Source organism: Cucurbita pepo, chromosome LG13 (genome assembly GCF_002806865.2).
Source record: "Cucurbita pepo subsp. pepo cultivar mu-cu-16 chromosome LG13, ASM280686v2, whole genome shotgun sequence".
NCBI classification, from domain to species: Eukaryota; Viridiplantae; Streptophyta; class Magnoliopsida; order Cucurbitales; family Cucurbitaceae; genus Cucurbita; species Cucurbita pepo.
The window spans coordinates 7,196,059-7,216,734 of record NC_036650.1 but is presented as its reverse complement, the minus strand read 5'-3'; the positions used below and the strand labels follow the sequence as shown (position 1 = coordinate 7,216,734).

The following is a 20,676-nucleotide window of genomic DNA, read 5'->3' as shown; positions in this document are numbered from 1 at the left end:
TAATTTTTTTTTAGAATTTTGGTTGAAAATTGGGACATGAAACAAGTGTGACAGTGACCTAAAATGGTATGGTAGTGTTCAAGTTTTAATTTTTGTTTCGTGTCATCAGAAACTGTTTGAAGTCCCAATTTTTATTCAACGGATTTCAACTTCCTTAATAGGTTGGAAATGTTTACAAAAGGTCTAATAATATCGTAACTTTTAAAGCCATTTTGTCAAATAAAAAAGATCACAAAAACTTCAACTCGTCAACTCGTTGTGTAGATAGGCTTACCGGACGTGTACCACATATTTTAGAATCCAATCATTTTCTTTTAAATAAAGGAAATTAGTTCAATATGAAGATAAAATAATTTTGGATAACTCAAGACTATGGAAGTACTTGCAATATTTTATTCTTTAGGTGAGGAACGTGTTGGTTTTTGCCCAAAATCCATGCAAAACCAACATAATGGTTTATTTAAATGAAACAAAACCTACCTAATAACCAAGTTTACACTAAATATATCGACAAACCCAACTATAAAAAAGGACCTAAACCAGCTGAATTATTATCAGTTAAGCTATTCCAATACTTTTGCACTATTGAATATGTATTTGATGAAAAAGAAACCTAACTACAAAAGCACAAATAAAGATCAATACTAAAATCATAGAGGTAGATATCTCCACCACCTGCACTCAAGTTTCTTGAGCCTCGGCCACATAAACCCTTATAAACTATGGGTTTTACTTTTACTTTTACTTTTACTTTTACTTTTACCACACTGAATTTTTCAATTTGAAAGCAATTAATTTGTTCATGCAATTTTCTATTTTGTTTGACCTGAAAATGAAGGAAAGAAATCCAAATTTGCTTACCTAGTTATTTCTTGTCCATGTACCCTTACAAGGCAAGACTGTCTGTCCTCTGTTGGGCAAGGGTATCCCACCACAAGATTACTATATATGTCTTTTGTCCTTCCTGGCCTCCTCCCTCCTCTCTTCTTACGCATCCTATTCTTTCCCTGTTGAAAATTACAAAGTTTGTGTTAGAAAACATAAGAGAGTTATAACTGCCGACGCAAATGAAGAGACCAACGATGTTTTTTCATGTCGGGATAACCTTTTCCCGATGCTTTTTAGCATCGGTGAAAGTCGAATTCTTGCAGTGTTACTTGATGCTGTTTCAGAATATTGTTAAGTTGTCCTGAAGTTTTTAGCACAATCTTAACTTGAGTATTATAATTCTAATGGTAGCTAACAATCGATGTGGGACCCCACCAAATCCACCCCTCGTCGGGGCCCAGCGTCCTTGCTGGCACACCACCTCGTGTCTACCCCTTCGGGAAACAATCTCCTCGCAGGCACATCACCTGATATTTGGCTCTGATACCATTTGTAACATCCCAAGCCCACTGCTAACAGATATTGTCCTCTTCGGGCTTTCCCTGAATGGTTTTAAAACGCGTCTACTAGTGAGAGGTTTCCACATTATTATAAAGGGTGTTTCGTTCTCCTCCTCCAACCAACATGGGATCTAATAGTAACTCCCAATTATTTTCAAAGGTTTTAAAACGCGTCTACTAGGGAGAGGTTTCCACCCTATTATGAAGGGTGTTTCATTCTCCTACTCCAACCAACGTGGGATCTAATAGTAACTCTCAACTATTTTTCAAGCGCAAGTATGAGATTATTATGCACTTAAAAGCATGGTTCATAAGCTCATAATTATAGACGAAAAAGACAACTCCAATGGTTTTCTTCAAAAGAATTCTGTAAAAAACAAAAGAACAATAAAAATAGAGAAAACCACTTTCGAAAAAACAATGCAATTCACACTTTCATACATCTTTTTCGAAAATAATTGACAGGATTATTCTACAGTACTACCCCTTGTCTTTTTAGAAGTCAGCCAGAAAGTGACAAAATTCTTGTCGTTTGTACATTTACCAGTTTTCACAATCATACCTTTGACCCTTGTGAGCATATTAGGTGTTCCACTTATTAGAGTTTAGGCTTCTCTCTAATTCTGGGTTAATACTACACAATATTCCATATATCTTGGTCAACGGGATATGATTTCATATTTAATTTCAGAATTTCAACTTATTCGAGATTTATAGTGGCTATCTGGAATTTACCAAACTAACAGAAAAATACAAATTCAATTCAAGTTCCAATCATCCAGTTGGGTCCGTCTTCCAACGCCATCCATACTTTTCTATTGACCTAGACAACTCATTGTTGATTCCTTCTTACCCTCCAGTAAAACATTTACAAGAAATTGAAAGATAATCAAGTTTGCTTTTCATTGATATTTAGTTATCAGACCACTGTACCGCATTAACCAAAACTGGGAGTGGGTGGGTCTTACAATTTATTTTCTTTTTAGCTATGTATATAAGCCACAATAAGAAGGATGCAGGTAAGAAGTTGAAAACAAAGTGATGAATTCAAAAAAAAAAAAAAAAAAAAAAAAAANAAAAAAAAAAAAAAAAAAGCAGAAGAAAGAGTGAGCTTACTTTTCTTCATTAAGAGCGTTCCTTAGCACCTTCCCTGGTGGTAGCTTGCTTGAAAGCCACAGTGGGAGCTATTCTGCAGCCCCGCCTCTGATGCTCAAGCACTAATTCTCCAGCAAACCAATCGAGCTTCTCGAAGTTGGTTTGCTCTGAAAATCGTTTTCCTCCAAAGAGCACGGATTCAACATTCTTTTGCTTGAGAACTTCATCTGCCAATTGAACCAGCATCTTCACGTTACCAGCATCAGAATCAGTACTTGAGTTAGGTCCATCCTGGCCTAAGCTCGATCCGAGTGCCTGAAATACCAATAATGATTTGTCCAATATCATGTATATTAGAACTTAAAGTTAAAGCTACAAAGACTATGAAGTTCATAGCCCTCTTAATACTTTGAGTTAAAGCTACAAAGAACCATAAAGTGGGTCCTCTGGAAATGAAAATATAATTGTAACTTTTTACCGATAACTGTTCGTACTATTATGAAAAAGGAAAAAAGAGGAAGAGAGAATATTCCAACAACAGAAAAAGACTTCATATTACAACAGGACCAGAAAACTTCCCCAATTCCAGAGAAGAAGGCAGAATTGCCCCTCATATAGTATTACCTACACAGGCTTTATGGTGTTTATAGTGATAGCTTGGTTGAACAGTGGCAAGAAAAAAGGATCAATTTCTGATACATCATACATGGACCCCGCAATAGTAGCAAAACAAAAAGTAAAGTACCGTTTTGTATTAGGCACCACTGGCCACTTAACAAACTTGTGGTCAGCTTTTTATCAAACCCATACCTTTCCCCCGCAGCATTTACATCCCTACCCGCACGAACAGCTATATTTCCTCCTTTTGAGGAAACTTGCAAAAAGATTATTCGATGTAAGGTTAGCTACAAAGCCTGGTTAGGCAATGGACTTGTTTATCACATTACTATTATCGTGGAAGTAAACTTTTCTCAAGAACAATTAGATGGGTGGAAATTTAGAATCTGTTCAAAGTGGGTGTTGATTATACAGAATGAAAGGCAAAACAGGAAACTGGGCCAGAGGGTCCTTATATGCCATAAGTAATCATCAATATGTGTAGCAAAACCACATAGGTTCCTATTGACTTTTCTGCTTGCAGAACGCCTAGTCGACCCAAGAAACACCTAAATTATGTCCCAACTAAACGAAAATCTTTGTAACTTTGTAATAACTAATAAACCCATCTCTACTTCACCCTAGAATGACAATATTTAATTCCTGATTGGTAAGAAAGTAATGAATTATGCGTATGCGATTGAAATATCCTCCGATGTAGACTTCATGGTTAAAATTGATGCATTTGTTGTCGTAATTATTGTTATAAGAGAATGTTTTCATTTAAAAATGCGAGGCATGACTAATAAAGAAACGAAAGTTCTTGGAAATAGGATTAGTGTGCAGTAGTGCACGTGGCAGATTGTTGTACCTGAATCCTCACGTAATTAGAGCTCCTGGACTGACCGAATGCCATGGCGACGGCCTGGTCCACCATGTCGGCCGAGGCCTCACCAGAGATTCGATTCATGGGCCGAATCCATTCCTTCTCCTTCCACCTTTTGACCTGACGGTAGTCGCGGCGAGCCTCCAACGGCTGGCCGGTTCCTAAGGACAGAACCAGAAGGTCCTCAACTCCTCGCACGAACGGAAACTCTTGTTTGTTGTGTAGTACATGAGTAATTGCGGCCGCCGTCGGGTTGCTCATCCCCAAACCGCCGTCCATGGCCAGACACTTGGTTTGGTTGTCGACCGACCTCAATGTTACCGGTTCAAATATAGCCGGTTCGGCCGATGTTGCTCTGCAAACCTCCCAGAGACGGAAGTTGAAGCTATCCTTCTCTAGGGCGTCGGCTCGCGAGAACAAAAATGGTGCCGTTGTTGACAGGTCGTAACAAGGTACCAGTACTGGTTTCAGAGTATCTTTAAGGGTTAAACTCCGTCCCTTATCAGTGAATGCCTCTTTCATCGCTTTTTCTAAAGCGGCGGTGGGTGAACTGGTGGAATTGGTACAGTTGATTTTGAGCAACCGCCCAAACAAACCTCCGCCCGAACTAGAAGTCGAGCGGCGGTAGAACCGCTGGCCTTGATCTGCCAAGAATCTCCAAGTATCCTCTGCCTTATATATCGGCCGAATATGGTCTTTTGTTGCGAAAAGCATCGCAGTGAAAATGCCTCCTACGCCGGCTCCGGCAGCAACGTCGAAATAATCGGCTATTCTGGCGTCAGGATTTCCCGATTTCGACTTGAGCGCCTGTTCGAGGTAAGCCAGAGCCTTACCTGAGAGAATCCCTCCCATACCTCCGCCATCGATGCTCAGTATGCAGACCTTGCCCCTCTGGTTTCTTATAGACGAAGCGTCACGACTCGCTTCTTGTTGAGCGTACGCTTGAGTACTTCCGGTATCGGATATCAGTTTGCCTTCAACAGAGGGAGGTATCTGCTTGGGAATCCATAGCTTCTGATCCTCATAGCCAAAGAGAAAATTGCTCTCAAGAATCGAGAAGATTTCATAACTAAGCTTATCGGTATCTATACTTGGCTCCTGCATTTCCTAACGACTCGATTTCACAGCTAAAATCAGTCAACAGCCCAGGAAATCTGTGCTTCCAGAAGCAAATTAACTAACAACAAGAAAAACAGCGTTCAGTATTCGGTCTGCTTTTCAAAGATCATTCCATTCTCATTTCTCACAGTCCTCCAAACAACAAAACTCCGTCACGAAACCTCACCAAACCTAGAAAAATCGTTTTCGCAGCTCAACCAGAACAACTCAAACAACACTCCAACGTCCAGAAAAACAAGATTTAACTTCCGCTTTAAATCTCCGATTGAGAAACACTATAAACTCCTCAAGACGAAATCAAAACAATACAACCGCAATATTCCGAAGGAATTAAAAGAACAATAAAAAAAATTAAAAAAAACAGTCACGTCGTCTTGACAATAACGCTCAACTAACCGATTGATCTTTCAAATGATTCCGCTAGCAAAAACAGGTGTTTCGATTATCGCTATCCAGAAATCGATTGTCCTTTCAGAAAATCGACCTTCCTTCGCAACTCCAAAGTACAGTACTAGAGGAGAAAGCCGATAGCCCCTTTCTCTGACTTTTTTCACTCCCAAAGGAGGTGAGCTATGAGTCTATAGCAAAAAAAGCAACATTACGAGCAAGAATCACAAGGAATGAAGTACAAAAATGGAATGAACAGAACAAGAAGAAGAAACTGAAACGAAACAGAGACAGAGGAGGAAGACGAAGATGAAAGAAGAAACCTGCTGCAGTTGCAGAGCACCGGCTCTTTTATTTTTCATTTATACAAGAAAACTAGTCTCAATGTGCAATACGGCGCCGTTTCATTCGTTGTGATTTTTCTTTTGCCATTATGCACGACCGATTGATCATCAACGGCAGCTGTCATGTCTGAGTCGTGATCGGACGGTCTAAATTAATCGTTTCTTGTTTGTCCGTGATGGACGGTAAAATTACCAAAAAGTCCGTTATTTTTAGTTCTTTGGCGCGGTTCTTTCTTGCCGTTACGTGTGGGTCCGGTTTTATCAACTACGAAAACACCGTCGGCGAAGAACAATAGAGTGGATGCGCACTACGCTAGCTTTCGTCTCGTATTAATCGAGGAAAAAAAAAAAAAAAAAAAAAAAAAAAAANGAAACTACCCTCCATTATCTCATTTATTATTTATTTATTTATTTCGATTAAATTACCAATTTAATCCTTATATTTATTTATATTTATTAAAATGCTCACAAGATTCTTAAATTTTCGGTTTTACATTTAATAAGTTACTAATTTTTTTTTTTCTATAATAGATTTATCGTATATTTAACATTTTTTAAAAAAATTTAAATTATGTAACTACTTAAACACTACATTTTTTATTTTAATAAATATCCAATAAATTTAAGATTAATGGATGATTATAGGTCAAATGTAATGATTAGTACGGTAAAAAAGAGTAAATAACGAGAATCAAGCCAAACCGAGGTGCCGTATTTAAACGCTCCTAGTTTGGGAACCTCATGGTGAGCCTAGTGTGAAGGTTTTCAGGCCCTAATAAATGGTGGTTTGTTCTTCTCCCTAACCAATATGGGACATCACAATCCACCTCCCTTCGGGGCCCAGCATCCGACTGACACTCTTTCCTTCCTCCAATTGATGTGGGACCGCCCCCAAATCCACCCTCCCTTTGGGGCCCAACATCCTTACTAGCACCACCTCGTGTCTACCCCGCTTCGGAGAACAACGAGAAGACTGACACATTGTCCGATGTCTGGCTTTGATAAGTCCATATCCACTGCTACCAAATATTGTCTTCTTTGGGCTTTCCCTTTCAAGCTTCTCCTCAAGGCTTTAAAACGCGTGTAGTAGAGGAAGATTTCTACACCCTTATAAATGGTGGTTTGTTCTCCTCTCCGACCAATGTAGGACGTCACACCTAGTTTGTTTCTCTGTTACTCTCGCGAAGGAAATAGTAAAAGGTTGAGGTCAACCTTTATGATCGGACTCAAAACAGCTATTTACTGCACTATTCGCTCTCGTTGACTTCAAATTTACAGTGTATGCAACAAACACATAAAGACACGTGAAGAACAAGTTAAATGAAATTAAGCAATGTGATTATCATATTCTTTTAGTGGCGTGATCGTTGAAAACCAAGTTTAATCATGCTTTAAATTGAAATGAAAATTGAAATGAAATTAATGTTTGGTTTTGAAAATGTCACTTAGAAGTTACTTATTTTAATGATTGGATTTTGATTAATTATTTCAATTAGCACTAATCGTTGATTAGCAAGGTACATTACATCCATGTCCAACATCATCTTTTATTGACTTCAAAAATAATTATATAAATTAAAATATAATAACTCAGTCTCATTATAATCATTTAATTTTTAATTTTTATAATATTAAACTCACAAATACTAATTCTACTATTTTTTTTATAAAAAAAATATATATTTTATAATTGAAAATATATGTGAGGGTACAATGAAATATGAATATTAGTTGGGCCGGGCCTTACATTTTGGGCCCAATTAAAGGATTGGGTTAGGCGAGGTCATGATAAAGGCCCATGGTTAGATTCGGCCCAATAAATGGCCCGAAGGCCCATGTTTGGTTCTGAAGGAATATTCCCGATTCTGGAATTTTAGAATCTTTTGAAATTGGACCCCATGGAATCTTCTCCAACATATTTGGAAACTTTTAGAGTCACCTTCTTCGCCTCTGCGTTTGGCTTCCATGAATTTACACTCCATCATCATCTCTTCCACTTTATTGTGCCCTAAAACCCACTGTCGATGCCTGCGACTTCTTTCATGATCGCCATTGCCGTCGCCATGTTCAAGGACCTCTCTACAAAATTGCCGAATGGGCGAAAGATTAAGGAGGTAACGTGCTTCGATTTGATTATGCTTCTTTTCCCTCTATTTAATCCATCAATTTTGCGTGTTTTCACGTCTTGCTTGGGTGAATCTTGAGTTTTGCTTGGTGTTTCAGATACAACCGTTGGTTTTTCTGCTACGAGCAAAAAAGCGGGAAAACGGAGAAGAAGAACGAAGAGGAGAGACGGGGATAGAGGCGGTTTCAGTCAGAACTATGGCGCAGGAGACTCTGGGGGACTTTGGAACCCTAGCCACTGTTGCCTATGTTTTCTTGGGCTACACTTCTATGGTGGCCTATGTTTCCAAGTCGGGTGAGATCCTTCTCTAATCGTTCAATCTTCCATCTCCACTTACAGGCTTCCTTTTCTCTTTGGTTTTTTCTCTGCTAGCCATAGATCAAATCAACCAATGGCTTACTGCTTGCATGAAAGGTAACTTCAGGATGTGAACCAGTATTATTGCCTCTCACCTCGAATCAGTTCTATTTTCGGGACAAAAATTCAATTGAATGTTTAGAACATATCTTTTTTCGTGGAGAATAGAACTTGTTATTGCTTTTAAGATTTAATGCTGTACATAATGGTTTCAAATGTAGTATAATCTTCTATTGATATTGGATCTTAGAATCAGTTTTATAGACAAAAATAGAAAACTGTTTTGAAATTAATCTCCCAAATTCGCCGTATGTATTTAATACAAATGTAGACAAAAACGATTAATCTCTGAGAACAAACAGAAGTCTCCTTTTATAGTCTGGAGGATGGAGTAATTATGAATATCAAATTCCTTTCCTTCATCGTTTTTTTGGTCAATTATTTCCCCCAAGCATACAATCTGTTCAATGGTCTCTCACCTTAAATTAGAATGCTCTTATTGTTAACCATTTCCCTTACTTTTATCCTTTTGTTTTGCAGTCTTTTTCCTCCTTTCCTGCGTTAGTTACATGAATTTGCTGAACCCCTGGAAAAAAATTTCGTGCAAGGAAAAACGGGCTATATCCTAGAATTAGAATCTTGAAAGTTTATGTCAAGCAAATTGATTTGTTTTTTCCGAGGTTTTGATCTTCAGTACTGCAATAGACTAATACATATCAAAGTTTCTTTACAAATTCTTAACAGAGGAAAACTATGGAAATACCATATTACTTATTTATGTGCATGAGTCTCCATCTTCAACAGATCGAGCCTGAGCGGAACTTGCTGCGAGCTGCTTGGTTTGGAAACAATCTTGAGATACACATTATGACATGTATGCAGTATCCGTCTCATAAATTGCGAACCCAAGGACCGAAATTTGCAGGGCGTTGTCATGGGGAAGGCCATAGAATGCCTCAGGCCAAGGATCAGAAAAAAAGGAGAAAGAAGAGCTGAGAAAAGACAAGATAGTGGAGATGGGTGCCATTTTTCCTCCAAAGTGCTGCAAGTTAATGCAGTTGTTTCACTTATTCTTTATGCTTTTCTGGAGTGGGCGAGTTTATCTAGAGCTGAAGGAGATTGAAGCTCACTGAAATATCTAGTTATAAACCTTAACGATGAGTTACTTTCACTAAACCTCTGGATTCTATGCCCTGACCCAGAAAGCAGGAGGAATAATATTTTGTGTTTGGAAGGAGTTTGATATAATGCAATTATGCAGGCGAGTCTTAGAATTCCAAACTCAAGTGAAGCATAGTCGTGGTTGCTTGTACTTGAATATTTTGGGATTATTGTGGAGAAAAGAAAAAGAAGAATCACAACAAACAAGAAAGGAAAAAAGAAGACTGGGAATGGGACCAGTCATGTCATAGATATTTGGACTCCTGTAGTTCGTTGTTGAGTGAAAGGCTAAATAAAGAATCAAATGTCGGAAGCTGGTTGTGGAATGATGAGCCAGTTGAAGGTAATCTTTGTTTCAACGCCTAAATTATGCATTTTCCACTTCTAGATTATAAGGTGCTTTGTCACTCTTTTACCTTTGATCTATCTCTTGTGAATCAATCTGCGCTTTGAAGTGTTCGGTAACTTTTAAGTTTTAATTTTTGACGAGAAATATAAAAAGTGGTCTTTGATAGTAAAAAATATGGTTGATGGGTATTTAAACTTTCAATGTCATATTTAATATGCCTCTTAAGACTAATATCTTTTTTGGAAAAGTTTCGCTTATAGTCCTTGAGGATTGTGTTAGTTTGCAATTGAGTTACTGAGTTTTCAAACTCAACAATTTTGCTCTTGAAGTTTGCATTTAGTTCCATTTTGATCCTTACATTAAGTTTTTCAATAATTACTAGCATAAAGCTTACCTAACATTTATTTTTTATTAGAAATATATTATTTATTTATTTTTAATTAAAAAATATTCTTTCTTCCTTTTCCCTTTCCCCATCTTCTCCTTCCTCTCACTGCTTGGACTAGGGAATCTGAGGACACCAACTCCTAGGCATCATTGAAGAGAGCGGCCTGCACTTCTTGGGGGGAGGTTTATTTGCTTGTGGTGTAATGGTGGAGCAACTTCTATCCTAGCAAGGTAAAGGCATTTCTTGAAAATCTGAATTGGTTTTATTTTTTCTCAAGTTTTTGTGGACAGTTTCCAAAGCACATTGTCTTCTGTTAGACCAGGGTGGGACCTTGTTCTCTTTTGTGTTTGTTATTGGATAGTAGTTAAAGAGTATGATGGAAGTTGACCAAATTTAATTGAACCGAAAGTTACATAAATGTTCTAAATATGCAGTCTATAGTTGTTAGACAACGCTATTCTGTTACTTTGGTGAATTAGAACTGCTTGGGCTCTACCAAAACTGAGAGAGGGAGGATAATGAGAGATGGCCCAAGTAAATCAGTGTGTAAAAGGGGTCGTTATGAGTATCACATTCCTTACATAATGTGTGAAAGTTACATTCACCAATTTTTTGAGCAATTAATTACCCCCAAGACATCAAATTAGTTGAATGGCTCTCATCATAAATTAGAATGCTCTTCTTGTTAACTATTTCCCTTACTTTGTCCTTTTCTTTTCCCGTTGCTGGACAAAATTAGATCAAGCAACATATATGCTTAAATAAATTGAAAAACAAGAACATCTTGATTGCATGCTTTTGATCAACACCTGGAAGCAAATTTCAAACCAGGAAAAACGGACTATATCATAGAAATAGAACTCTAAATGTTTGAGCTGATTATATTTACATTAGAATCCTTGCATCTCTAATGTTGGAAGTTTGGTAACATGGTCCAATTCTGGGGGAGCAAATGATTTTGTTTTTAACTAGGTTTTGAACTTCAGTACCGCAATCACCATTGCAGTTGAAAGTTTTTCGTCACAAATTCTTAACAGAAGAAAACTATGAAAACACTATTACTTATCTGCAACAGTGTTCATCTTCAACAGAAAAAGTTTAAAAATGTCGTGCAGATTTCAGACTGAACTTGAGAGCAGATCTTGCTGCAAACTTTGAAGAAGACGAACATTTTGATTTGCAGACAATCTTGTCAATGCAAATTATAACACGACTGCAGGCTCTGTGTGGAAAGTAGCATACCCGAGGAGCAACAACTGCGCCGAGTTATCAAGAGGGTGACCATAGAATGCCTCAGGCCAAGGATCAGATAAAAAGGACAGAGAAGAGAAGAGAAAAGACAAGATGGTGGTGATGGGTGCCATTTTTCCTCCAAATCCTGTAAGTAACGCACTTGTTCACTTTCTCTTTACACTTCATTAAAGAAGATGAGTTTATATAGAGCTGAAAAAGTTTGAAACTCACTGAACTACTTAGCCATAACGCCTCTTGTAGGGCTACTTTAATACAATGTCTGTGTCCTAAGGCCTGACCGAGAAAGCAAAAGGAAAAATATTGTGAGTAAAGGAACATGATTTAATGCAATGATGTAGGCGTGCCTTAGAATTCTAAACTCAGGTGAAACAGGTTCTTGGTTAGTTGTAGTTGAAAATTTCGGACTATGTGAGGAAAAATAGGTAAAGAATAATTAGAATAAACAAGAAAGGAAAAGAAGATTGGTGTGGGGACTAGCCATGTCAGAAGAGTTTGGAATTTTTAGTTCATTGTTGAGTGGAAGGCTTAATAAAGAGTGAACCAATTGGTCATCTTTGCTTTTAAGTTTGAACTAATCATTTAGCTTTTGTAGTATATTAGATGATTTTTTCACTTTTGTTTCTTTATTTTGTCTCTTGGGAATGAATTTGTGCTTCTGAGTATGGTTTTTTTTTTTTTCTTTTTCTTTCTTTAACTTATCACCAGAAATAGAAAAAACTTCACAAAGATGGGAAAAAGAAGGTGGATGATTATAATTTCCTTCGAGGTGAAAAGAAACAGGAAGATGTAGAAACTTCAAGGATATAATTCAAATAAAGGGAATATAACCCAACATATAGATAAATAGGCACTTTTTTTAGCTCCTAGTTTTAACGTTATTTTATTCTTTTTTTCTACCAATATGAACATAGCTCAACTAGAAAATGGGAAGATGAGAATAAAAATAAGAACCGACCCAGAAAGCTAAATTGTTCATGCTAGTCTTGTTAGGATCGATACCAGTTGTTAGCTCTAATACTAATTGTTAGGATCGCTCAACAACGCACACACTCGATCAAGATGAATATTGGCTAAAGGTTTTATATTCAACGACAGAGAATTGAGAGAAGTACATTCTGAGATCACTGCCTATGGGGTATATATATGGTTTCAATTTACTAAATATAGCTTCCAAAGATTTAAACGAGATATAAATACCAAATATCTACCATATATATCTCTATACCAGATCTAGGCATCAGACTCCATATCCCAACAGATCGGCCTCGGGTTGGGAGTTGGTGCTCAACAACATGAACCCACTTTGTTATTCTTTCAATAAAAAGAAACTTAATAGAACTTCAAAAGAATTTGTTTTTGCTATCTTGGTAAAGTGGAAAATAAAGGAAAAGATCATGTTTTGTTGCTGGTTTAAGCTCATGGAAGATCACTTTGACATGTAGGTTAGAGGAATGATTTTGCTGGTAGGAATACAAGTTTCCTCGGAAACAAACAACAAGTTGGTTGATAACGCAAGGAAAAGAGTACCGAACTTAGAAAGAAGAGTACCGAACTTAAAAAGACTGAGCTATGAACTATGTTCTTATGAAATGCAATACTTTCAATTTTGAGTAATAGATTTCGAACCGGTTCAACATCCTTTTAAATTAATAAATTTGTCAAACATGACACTGAATTGTGAGTCGAATGAGATTAATTTTTTTTCTTTAATCGATGATCCAGTTAATTTCAACGAAAATTTAAAGTTTAAAGAGGTAGTCTAGGTACTTATTCTATTAAACATAAATTTTAAAGTTTGGAGACTAAACTATTCATTTTCTGGTGATCCTAGTTTCATTTAGGATCGGTGGCCGAGAAGGTGGTGTACGCCAACATAAACGTGCCGACGATCACGGCGGGTAGCCCGATGCCTAACGTGTAGTTATCCATGGGCCCATGGACGCGGCCGCCGGCGGTGCTTGTGGATGGCCTTAACGATCCCAACTCCGCTGAGAAAGGTTTACAACGGTTTTGAGGTTTACGCGCCAAAACAAGGTGCCTGATAATATCATAGACGCAGCGTGGAAATTTGTATGCTTGGAAGCCGAGAAAATGAAAGAAAAATCTCCTTTAGTCGGAGAAAATCAGAAAAAGAAGTTCAAGCTTCAACTTTAAGCCGAAGAGAGAGGAAGAAGAACCTGAAATTCCAGTACAGTAAACAATAACGTAGATCATTCCTCCAAACGCTCAAGCAACGCCGAGAATCCCAACTCCACCTCCTGCATCCACATCCATGTTGCCGACACCATCGAATTGCAATCTGTAACCGATCACCGTCAACACAATCTCCACGTAGAGGAAAAGCAGAGTGGCTTGAACTCTGTAAAATGTCCACTTCGTAATCTCCACGCCGTCGATGAGCGGCGCTGTTGGCGGATCGTGGTAGTTCTTCCTCGAGAACGAACCGCGCTCCGCTGCATTCTTCGCCTTAAAGACAGAGAAATCAAAATCGTAACCCTAGGAGAGATTTCGAATGGATGAATGAATCTGGTGCGAAGTTGGGGAGCGAAGAGAGCTGCATTTAATGAGAGGAAATTGAAGAAAAAGAAGAGAAGCGGAGCAGTGATTTTCAGCAGCTACGACTCATCGCTCTGCTCCGTACCTTCGTCGTTCTGTCCCACTCAGAACAATGCCTTCACTGTTCATACCACTAACTACAGTAACGACAAATTCCTTTTCATGCTTCAAATAAACAATCAACGGCGGTAACCTTTTAACTCCTTTTCTCTGTGTATGTTCTTCCAGTTTCGTAGAGGGACGTAGCTTAGAAGTGATAGCATTTGCATCTTTACTCTTACGGCCATTGCCATCTCTGAAACTGAAAGATTCAAAGAAAGGTGGATATCATTATCTAATTTGCCTTGCCTTCAAAGATTTGGAGCTGTTTAACTCTTTCCTGAAATTCTTTGTTGCGTCTAATGTTGCTTTAGCTGCAGGATTTGTATATATAGCTCGAAAATGGTGGTCCAAACGTGTGCTGGATTTCTCAGTGAGAAGTCAAAACAATGGCTGCTCATTCCACATTGCTCAGTTTAATACTCATTGGTCTGGTAGCAGTTTTTATCTTCTCTGTTGAGCATACAGTTTCATCCTTTGTTGAAGGTGATGGGGATGGAGATGATCAGCAATTTGATTTCTCAGTTGAGGATGTCCCTGAGAATCATTTCACGTACTCGGACATGAGCAACGGGTAAGTATTATTTATGTCTTTTCGCCTTTATCGTTGTATCATTTTCTCGTTTAAAGAGCCTACAGGTAGGACATGTTTGAAAGTGATTAAAATCACTTTGGTTAGGTTCGAAATCACTCCAAAACATGATTCTTATCTTTAAATCAATTTAGTATTTGGTTTTACACTTTAAAACACAATTTTCGTATGATCAAATTGATTTCAAATGATTAAAAACATATTTCAAAGTCTTTTTGGTGATTATTTTATCATTTCAATATCAATTCTCACTTTCAAACATGTCATTATTCGATTTGAACATATGTTTTTGTTCCATAGACCTAGACATGATTTTATATGGAATTTAGGGACCAAAATAGTATGAAAGTTCATGATCAAAATAAGGTTTAAATGCTTTTTTTTTCTTGGGTTCATCAATATAGGTTTGATGGAGTGGTTCAAAAGAAGAATGATGCTTGGAGTATGGTGGAGACAAGACAGAACCAATTTGTAGTAGATGGCCAACCGTTCTATGTTAATGGTTTCAACACTTACTGGTTGATGGTATTTGCAGCGGATCAATCCACAAGAGGAAAGGTCACAGAAGTGTTTAAACAAGCTGCTTCTGTGGGATTTACAGTTTGCAGGACTTGGGCCTTCAATGATGGCCAGTGGAGAGCTCTTCAAAAATCTCCATCTGTGTATGATGAAGAAGTCTTCAAGGTACTTGGCTAAGAACAAGAGTTAATATCTGCAAACAATCCGATCATAGTTCTTACAGTTCATTTCGAAATAAAACATAGAAAATCGTGTTTCAACGTAATCACTCATGTTTATGCCTTCAACAAAATGATTAAGCTTTATCATCACGAGCTCTCTTTCATCCGAATGTAACTACCTTTTTTCATGGAGTGCAGGCATTAGATTTTGTGATTAGTGAAGCAAAGAAGTATAAGATAAGGCTGATATTATCATTAGCAAACAATTGGGAAGCATACGGCGGCAAAGCACAATATGTGAAATGGGGAAGAGCTGCTGGCCTCAATTTGACATCTGATGATGATTTCTTCTCTGATCCAACTCTCAGAAGCTACTATAAGGCTCATGTTGCGGTGAGTTCCCAAGATATGTTACTGTCCTTCTATTGTTAGTATGAAAATGATATTTCTTGACTTCATCTGAATGATATAGACGGTGCTTAATAGAGTGAACACATACACAAACGTGATGTACAAGGAAGATCCGACCATTTTCGCCTGGGAACTAATGAACGAACCTCGTTGCACATCAGATCCTTCTGGCGACAAACTACAGGTTTGCTTTCTTTAACAGGCACTTTGTGTTACGAATCACATATCTCCACAATGGTATGATATTATCCACTTTGAGTATAAGCTCAGGCTTTTCTTTGGGCTTTCCCAGAAGGCCTCATACCAATGAAGATGTATTTCCTTACTTATAAACTTATGATCATTCCCTAAATTTGTCAATATGGGACTCCCTCCCAACAATCCTCAACATTTTGCACCGTCAGAAGAATGAGACGTACAAATAAGTAAGCGACCAATATTGTTATTTGATGTTAATGAATGGGGATTTGCAGGGATGGATTCAAGAAATGGCTGTGTTTGTGAAGAGCATGGATCCAAAGCATTTAGTGGAGGTTGGTCTGGAGGGATTTTATGGCCCATCCACACCCAATAGAGTTCAGTTGAATCCAAATACATATGCTCAACAAGTTGGAACTGATTTCATCAGAAACCATAAAGTTCTTGGTGTTGATTTTGCTTCAGTTCACATTTATGCAGATACATGGTAGGATGCCAAAACATTAGCAGCTGAAGTAGAATCTGTTCCTTTTTTATGATATAACTTGGATGATTCTAACACGAACTCGTTGTTAAAGGGTTTCTCCATCCGTCTCGGATACCCATCTCCAATTCACCAAATCATGGATGGACGCTCACATAGAGGATGCAGAGAAGTATCTCGGCATGCCAGTCATCTTCGCCGAGTTCGGGGTATCATCGAAGGATCCCGGATACAACTCGACTTTCAGGGACGCAGTTCTTAACTTGGTATACAAGACCTTGTTGGGTTCAACAAAGAAAGGAGGGAGTGGAGGAGGAAGCCTGGTGTGGCAGCTATTCCCTGATGGAACTGACTACATGGATGATGGTTATGCAATTGTGCTCTCCAAATCTCCTTCAACCTCAAACATAATATCTCTGCATTCCACAAGACTGTCCATCTTCAACTCCATTTGTTCCATGAGATGTCGTTGGGGTTGTAAGAAGAAAAATCTTATGGATCTTATCTTTCCCGACCACCATGATCATGACGAGATGTAACGTGAACGAACTCATGGTCGAGAATACGGGTATTCGATCCTTATGGATTATTCAGAAGGCTACATCTGAATTCCTTGTATCATAAATAAGAACTTTCTTGATGGTATGATCTTGCTTTTAGTTAACTACATCATGGTCTGCCTCCCTTTGCAGTCGTTTTTGTTATCATAATTTCGCCCTAATGCCACAAGTAAAAATACTCCGATACCCAATTGATGTAGTGGAAGTGGAAGTAAGATCGATTGTACTCATACATCTACAAACAAAAATTAACAAAGAGACACAAAGATTTACGTGATTCGAAGAGAAAAAATTTCCTTACATCCATGGGTGGGGAATCCAATCACTATAATCAAAGTGTTTACAAGTGTATCTCTCACGTTATAAAAGTCTTTTACAATGACTCTAGTTCTTTTCAGTTACCTCTAGGTAAATACAAAATGATAATAACTCCACGTCTCAAAACAAGCATTTATATAGCTGTAATAATACTAATTCTCGTACATGAATCATAGGGCAGAGCGCCCTAACAATTTTGAGCTCGTTTTTGTGGACCCTCCAATGAAAGAACTTCAAAACTGGATTGGATTCACCTAACACACCACACACTAAGTAGTCCCGAGACGACAAAGCCAATATAGTCAATTCTATGAGTATCCGTCGGCCCGGTTCATGTTACGCGCGCTATCCGGTTCGACCGGACCATTTTCATGTTCTTTTATCTCCGCTTCATTTTGGAGGTGAGTGAGCTTCCTTTACTTGAGACGTGCGTGAGAGAGGACCTCACATCATCAATTCACATAGCGACGAACAGTTCTCGGGCGATCACCACCGTTTCTTCAGACGTTGATCGCACGTGTGGCGGCTCCATCGCCTGTAAATCCTTTATACTGTTCATCCAACACTCTGAGGAACACAGAAAATCGGAGAAGGAATTGGATCGCTTTGGAAATGCGGGCCATATCCTTAGGACTCACAGTCTCTTCGACTTCTTCTTCTTCTTCTTCTTACACTTCCCTAACTCCCTCTACTTTCAGGAACTTCAATTCGAACAAATCTGCTTTCGCTCATGGCGTCTCCCTTCTTTCGCCCCCCAAATCATGCCCAGGTGTGTATCTCCTTTCATCTTCTGTTGTTCGTTAATTTTCCTTTCTCTACTGATTCCAGATTTTGTAGCTACTGTTGGAGTTTTCTGGATCTGTGTTTTATTAGTTTGGTCAAATTTTCCTCTCTTGTGAGTATTATTGTTGTTTAATCGTCGGTTTCATGGAATTATGAACTTTGGGGCTGAGAAAATGCATATTTGGTCGTTTTCTGTGTAGATTAATGGAAATAATAGAGCATAGCTTCCATAGAATGTTGTTGTCTTGCCTAAAATGTCAAGGGTGCTATAATGAAAATGTAGAACTGAACATTGTGCAATGAATTGATGATCTAGTTAGGCTATGGAGTTTGTGTTTGATTGTTCTGGCATTTCCCTCCAGGTGCAAGAGTCTGTAAAGCCAGTCAAGTTTTTGATTTATTTCCAACAGTAACTCCTGAGATAACAGTTAGAGAGGCAAGAATAGAGGACTGTTGGGAAGTTGCAGAGACTCATTGCAGCTCCTTCTTCCCAGAATACTCATTCCCATTGGATTTTGTGTTGAGGGTTGATAGGCTTGTGGCTATGTTATATAGATTGTCTGTGCCAAATGGTTGCAGGAGGGTTTGTTTGGTTGCTGTCATTGGTGGCTCACAAGATGATGCATTCCTTATTGGACCTGATGATTTCAAGATTGGAGGATTTGATGGAAAAGTTAGCCTCAACAAGGGCTATGTTGCTGGAATATTGACCCTCGATACCGTTGCCGATTTTCTACCGAGAAAAGGACCGATGCGACAAAGAAGGTGAGTAGTAATGTACATTACCTTGGTTCATCTTGAGTAATAGAACTATTGTTGTTTTGAACCAATCCAGTTTTCAGCCTAATGATATACTTGAGTCTGCAATTCTAAGAATATTGTCCGTTTTGGCCCCGTTATGTTCGGTCGTTAGCCTCACGGTTTTTGAAAATGCGTCTACTAGGGAGAGGTTTCCACACACTTATAAAGAATGTTTTGTAACCCTCTCCAACCAACGTGGGATCTCACAATCCACCCCCTTAGGAGCCGAGCGTCCTCACTGGCACATCGTTCGGTATCTGGCTCTGATACTATTTGTAAAAGACCAAGTTCACCGCTAGCAGATATTGTCTATTTTGGCCTATTACGTATCGTCGTCAGCTTCACGGTTTTTAAAACGCGTCCACTAGGGAGAGGTTTCCACACCCTTATAAGGAATGTTTCGTTCCCCTCTCCAGCCGGTGTGGGATCTCACAATCCACCCCCCTTGGGAGCCCAGCGTCCTCGCTGGCACACCGCACAGTGTCTGGCTCTAATACCATTTGTAACAAACCAAGTTCACTGGTAACCGATATTGTCCGTTTTGACTCGTTACATATCGTCGTCTGCCTCACGATTTTTAAAACGCGTCCACTAGGGAGAGGTTTACACAACTTTATAAGGAATGTTTCGTTCCTCTCTCCAACCGATGTGGGATTTCACAGGTTGTCTGTTTAGTTAATCGTATTTGTCGGGCTAAAGTATCGAATCCCAATGTTTCTTTTTATTTGATCGCCGGGCTAGGAGAGGAACAAGAACAATACCCTTCAACTTAAACTCATCTAGCTTCTCCAGGATCCATTGCTCTTGATTTAGATGTTAAGATTGATCATATCCATTTAGCAACAAACCATTTATCAATATCATTGCAGCTCAATGATAACCTTCCTCTAAATAAACAGCTGATCTCAAGTTACTTCTGTCTGAAAATTTGAGCTTCATCCTAAATTCTCAACTGCACTCTGATTCGCCCGCAATCAAATGATGTAGTTTTGAGTTCTTGATCATTCTACGGTTTGCTCGTTTTGCATCTTCTATGACAGAACGGGGATTGCATACATATCAAATGTTGCAGTTCGTGAGCGGTTTCGACGCAAGGGAATAGCGAAAAAGCTAATACTCAAAGCAGAAGCCGAAGCCAGAAACTGGGGGTGCCGAGCAATTGCGTTGCATTGTGATACGAGCAATCCCGGGGCTACGAAGCTGTATAGAGGTCAGGGTTTCAAAACCATCAAGGTACCGGAAGGAGCGAACTGGCCTCGGCCAAAGACCTCTCCAGACATCAAGTACAGTTTCATGATGAAGCTTCTGAAGAACCCAGCCTCAATTTAGTACTCCACAGGACATTTCAAGCATTATTTGAAGATGAAAAGGTAGGAGCTTTTAGAACAGCTTGTATATGATGATAGAAGGAGAACAGATTTGGGTTACCTTCACATCCTCTATTGTATTATATAATGGTGCCCATTGTTCCCTTGTAACATGATGATGAATGTTTGTTTATATCATTAATATCATTACGTGGAATTTATCCATGGTCTTCCTGCTTGTTGAATTCTTGCGAGTCGAACTCCGACGGGTACACTAAATCGTGTGACTCAAAGAATACATATGTTGAGGCTAAGATGGCCACGTTTGAAGTGAGTGTCCTTTAGAAAGCCCATGGTTTGTCTGGTAAGTCTCGGGCCAAGTCTAAACGAAGGCGCCGTAAGTGTCAGTCTCACCCTCCCACAGAGGTTCGTGATGA

The 20,676-nt window shown here is 38.7% G+C and overlaps 4 protein-coding genes across 7 annotated transcripts; 3 read left to right on the top strand and 1 right to left on the bottom strand.

Annotated features, from left to right (window-relative positions):
* Positions 1 to 379: 379 nt before the first annotated feature.
* Positions 380 to 5,818, bottom strand: LOC111808550 (patatin-like protein 6). The gene is made up of 3 exons (XM_023694615.1): positions 3,952 to 5,818; positions 2,505 to 2,798; positions 380 to 1,007 (listed from the first exon to the last, which is right to left on the bottom strand). The coding sequence occupies exons 1-2, from the start codon at positions 5,068 to 5,070 to the stop codon at positions 2,514 to 2,516; spliced, it is 1,404 nt and encodes a 467-aa protein (XP_023550383.1). The 5' UTR covers positions 5,071 to 5,818; the 3' UTR covers positions 380 to 1,007; positions 2,505 to 2,513.
* A 1,959-nt stretch (positions 5,819 to 7,777) lies between these two features.
* Positions 7,778 to 10,420, top strand: LOC111808551. Of its 3 annotated transcripts, XR_002817092.1 has the most exons (4): positions 7,778 to 7,930; positions 8,040 to 8,355; positions 9,103 to 9,802; positions 10,315 to 10,420. XR_002817092.1 is itself a non-coding variant. In XM_023694617.1 (3 exons), exons 1-3 carry the CDS (start codon positions 7,841 to 7,843, stop codon positions 9,111 to 9,113), a joined length of 297 nt encoding a protein of 98 aa, XP_023550385.1. In that variant the 5' UTR covers positions 7,778 to 7,840; the 3' UTR covers positions 9,114 to 9,546. The 3 variants fall into 3 exon arrangements, 2 of the variants coding, with proteins under 2 accessions (XP_023550385.1, XP_023550384.1); XM_023694617.1 differs by lacking the exon at positions 10,315 to 10,420 and having other exon boundaries at positions 8,040 to 8,235; positions 9,103 to 9,546; XM_023694616.1 differs by lacking the exon at positions 10,315 to 10,420 and having other exon boundaries at positions 8,040 to 8,235; positions 8,839 to 9,546.
* A 3,599-nt stretch (positions 10,421 to 14,019) lies between these two features.
* Positions 14,020 to 17,137, top strand: LOC111808549 (mannan endo-1,4-beta-mannosidase 6-like). 2 transcript variants are annotated; one of them, XM_023694613.1, is made up of 8 exons: positions 14,020 to 14,148; positions 14,235 to 14,326; positions 14,426 to 14,679; positions 15,102 to 15,381; positions 15,576 to 15,770; positions 15,850 to 15,972; positions 16,262 to 16,473; positions 16,565 to 17,137. In XM_023694613.1, the coding sequence occupies exons 3-8, from the start codon at positions 14,495 to 14,497 to the stop codon at positions 17,007 to 17,009; spliced, it is 1,440 nt and encodes a 479-aa protein (XP_023550381.1). In that variant the 5' UTR covers positions 14,020 to 14,148; positions 14,235 to 14,326; positions 14,426 to 14,494; the 3' UTR covers positions 17,010 to 17,137. The 2 variants fall into 2 exon arrangements, with proteins under 2 accessions (XP_023550381.1, XP_023550382.1); XM_023694614.1 differs by having other exon boundaries at positions 14,420 to 14,679.
* Positions 17,138 to 17,783: 646 nt separating this feature from the next.
* Positions 17,784 to 20,476, top strand: LOC111808158. Its single transcript, XM_023693978.1, has 3 exons — positions 17,784 to 18,117; positions 18,494 to 18,896; positions 19,973 to 20,476. The coding sequence occupies exons 1-3, from the start codon at positions 17,961 to 17,963 to the stop codon at positions 20,259 to 20,261; spliced, it is 849 nt and encodes a 282-aa protein (XP_023549746.1). The 5' UTR covers positions 17,784 to 17,960; the 3' UTR covers positions 20,262 to 20,476.
* The last annotated feature ends 200 nt before the right edge of the window (positions 20,477 to 20,676 follow it).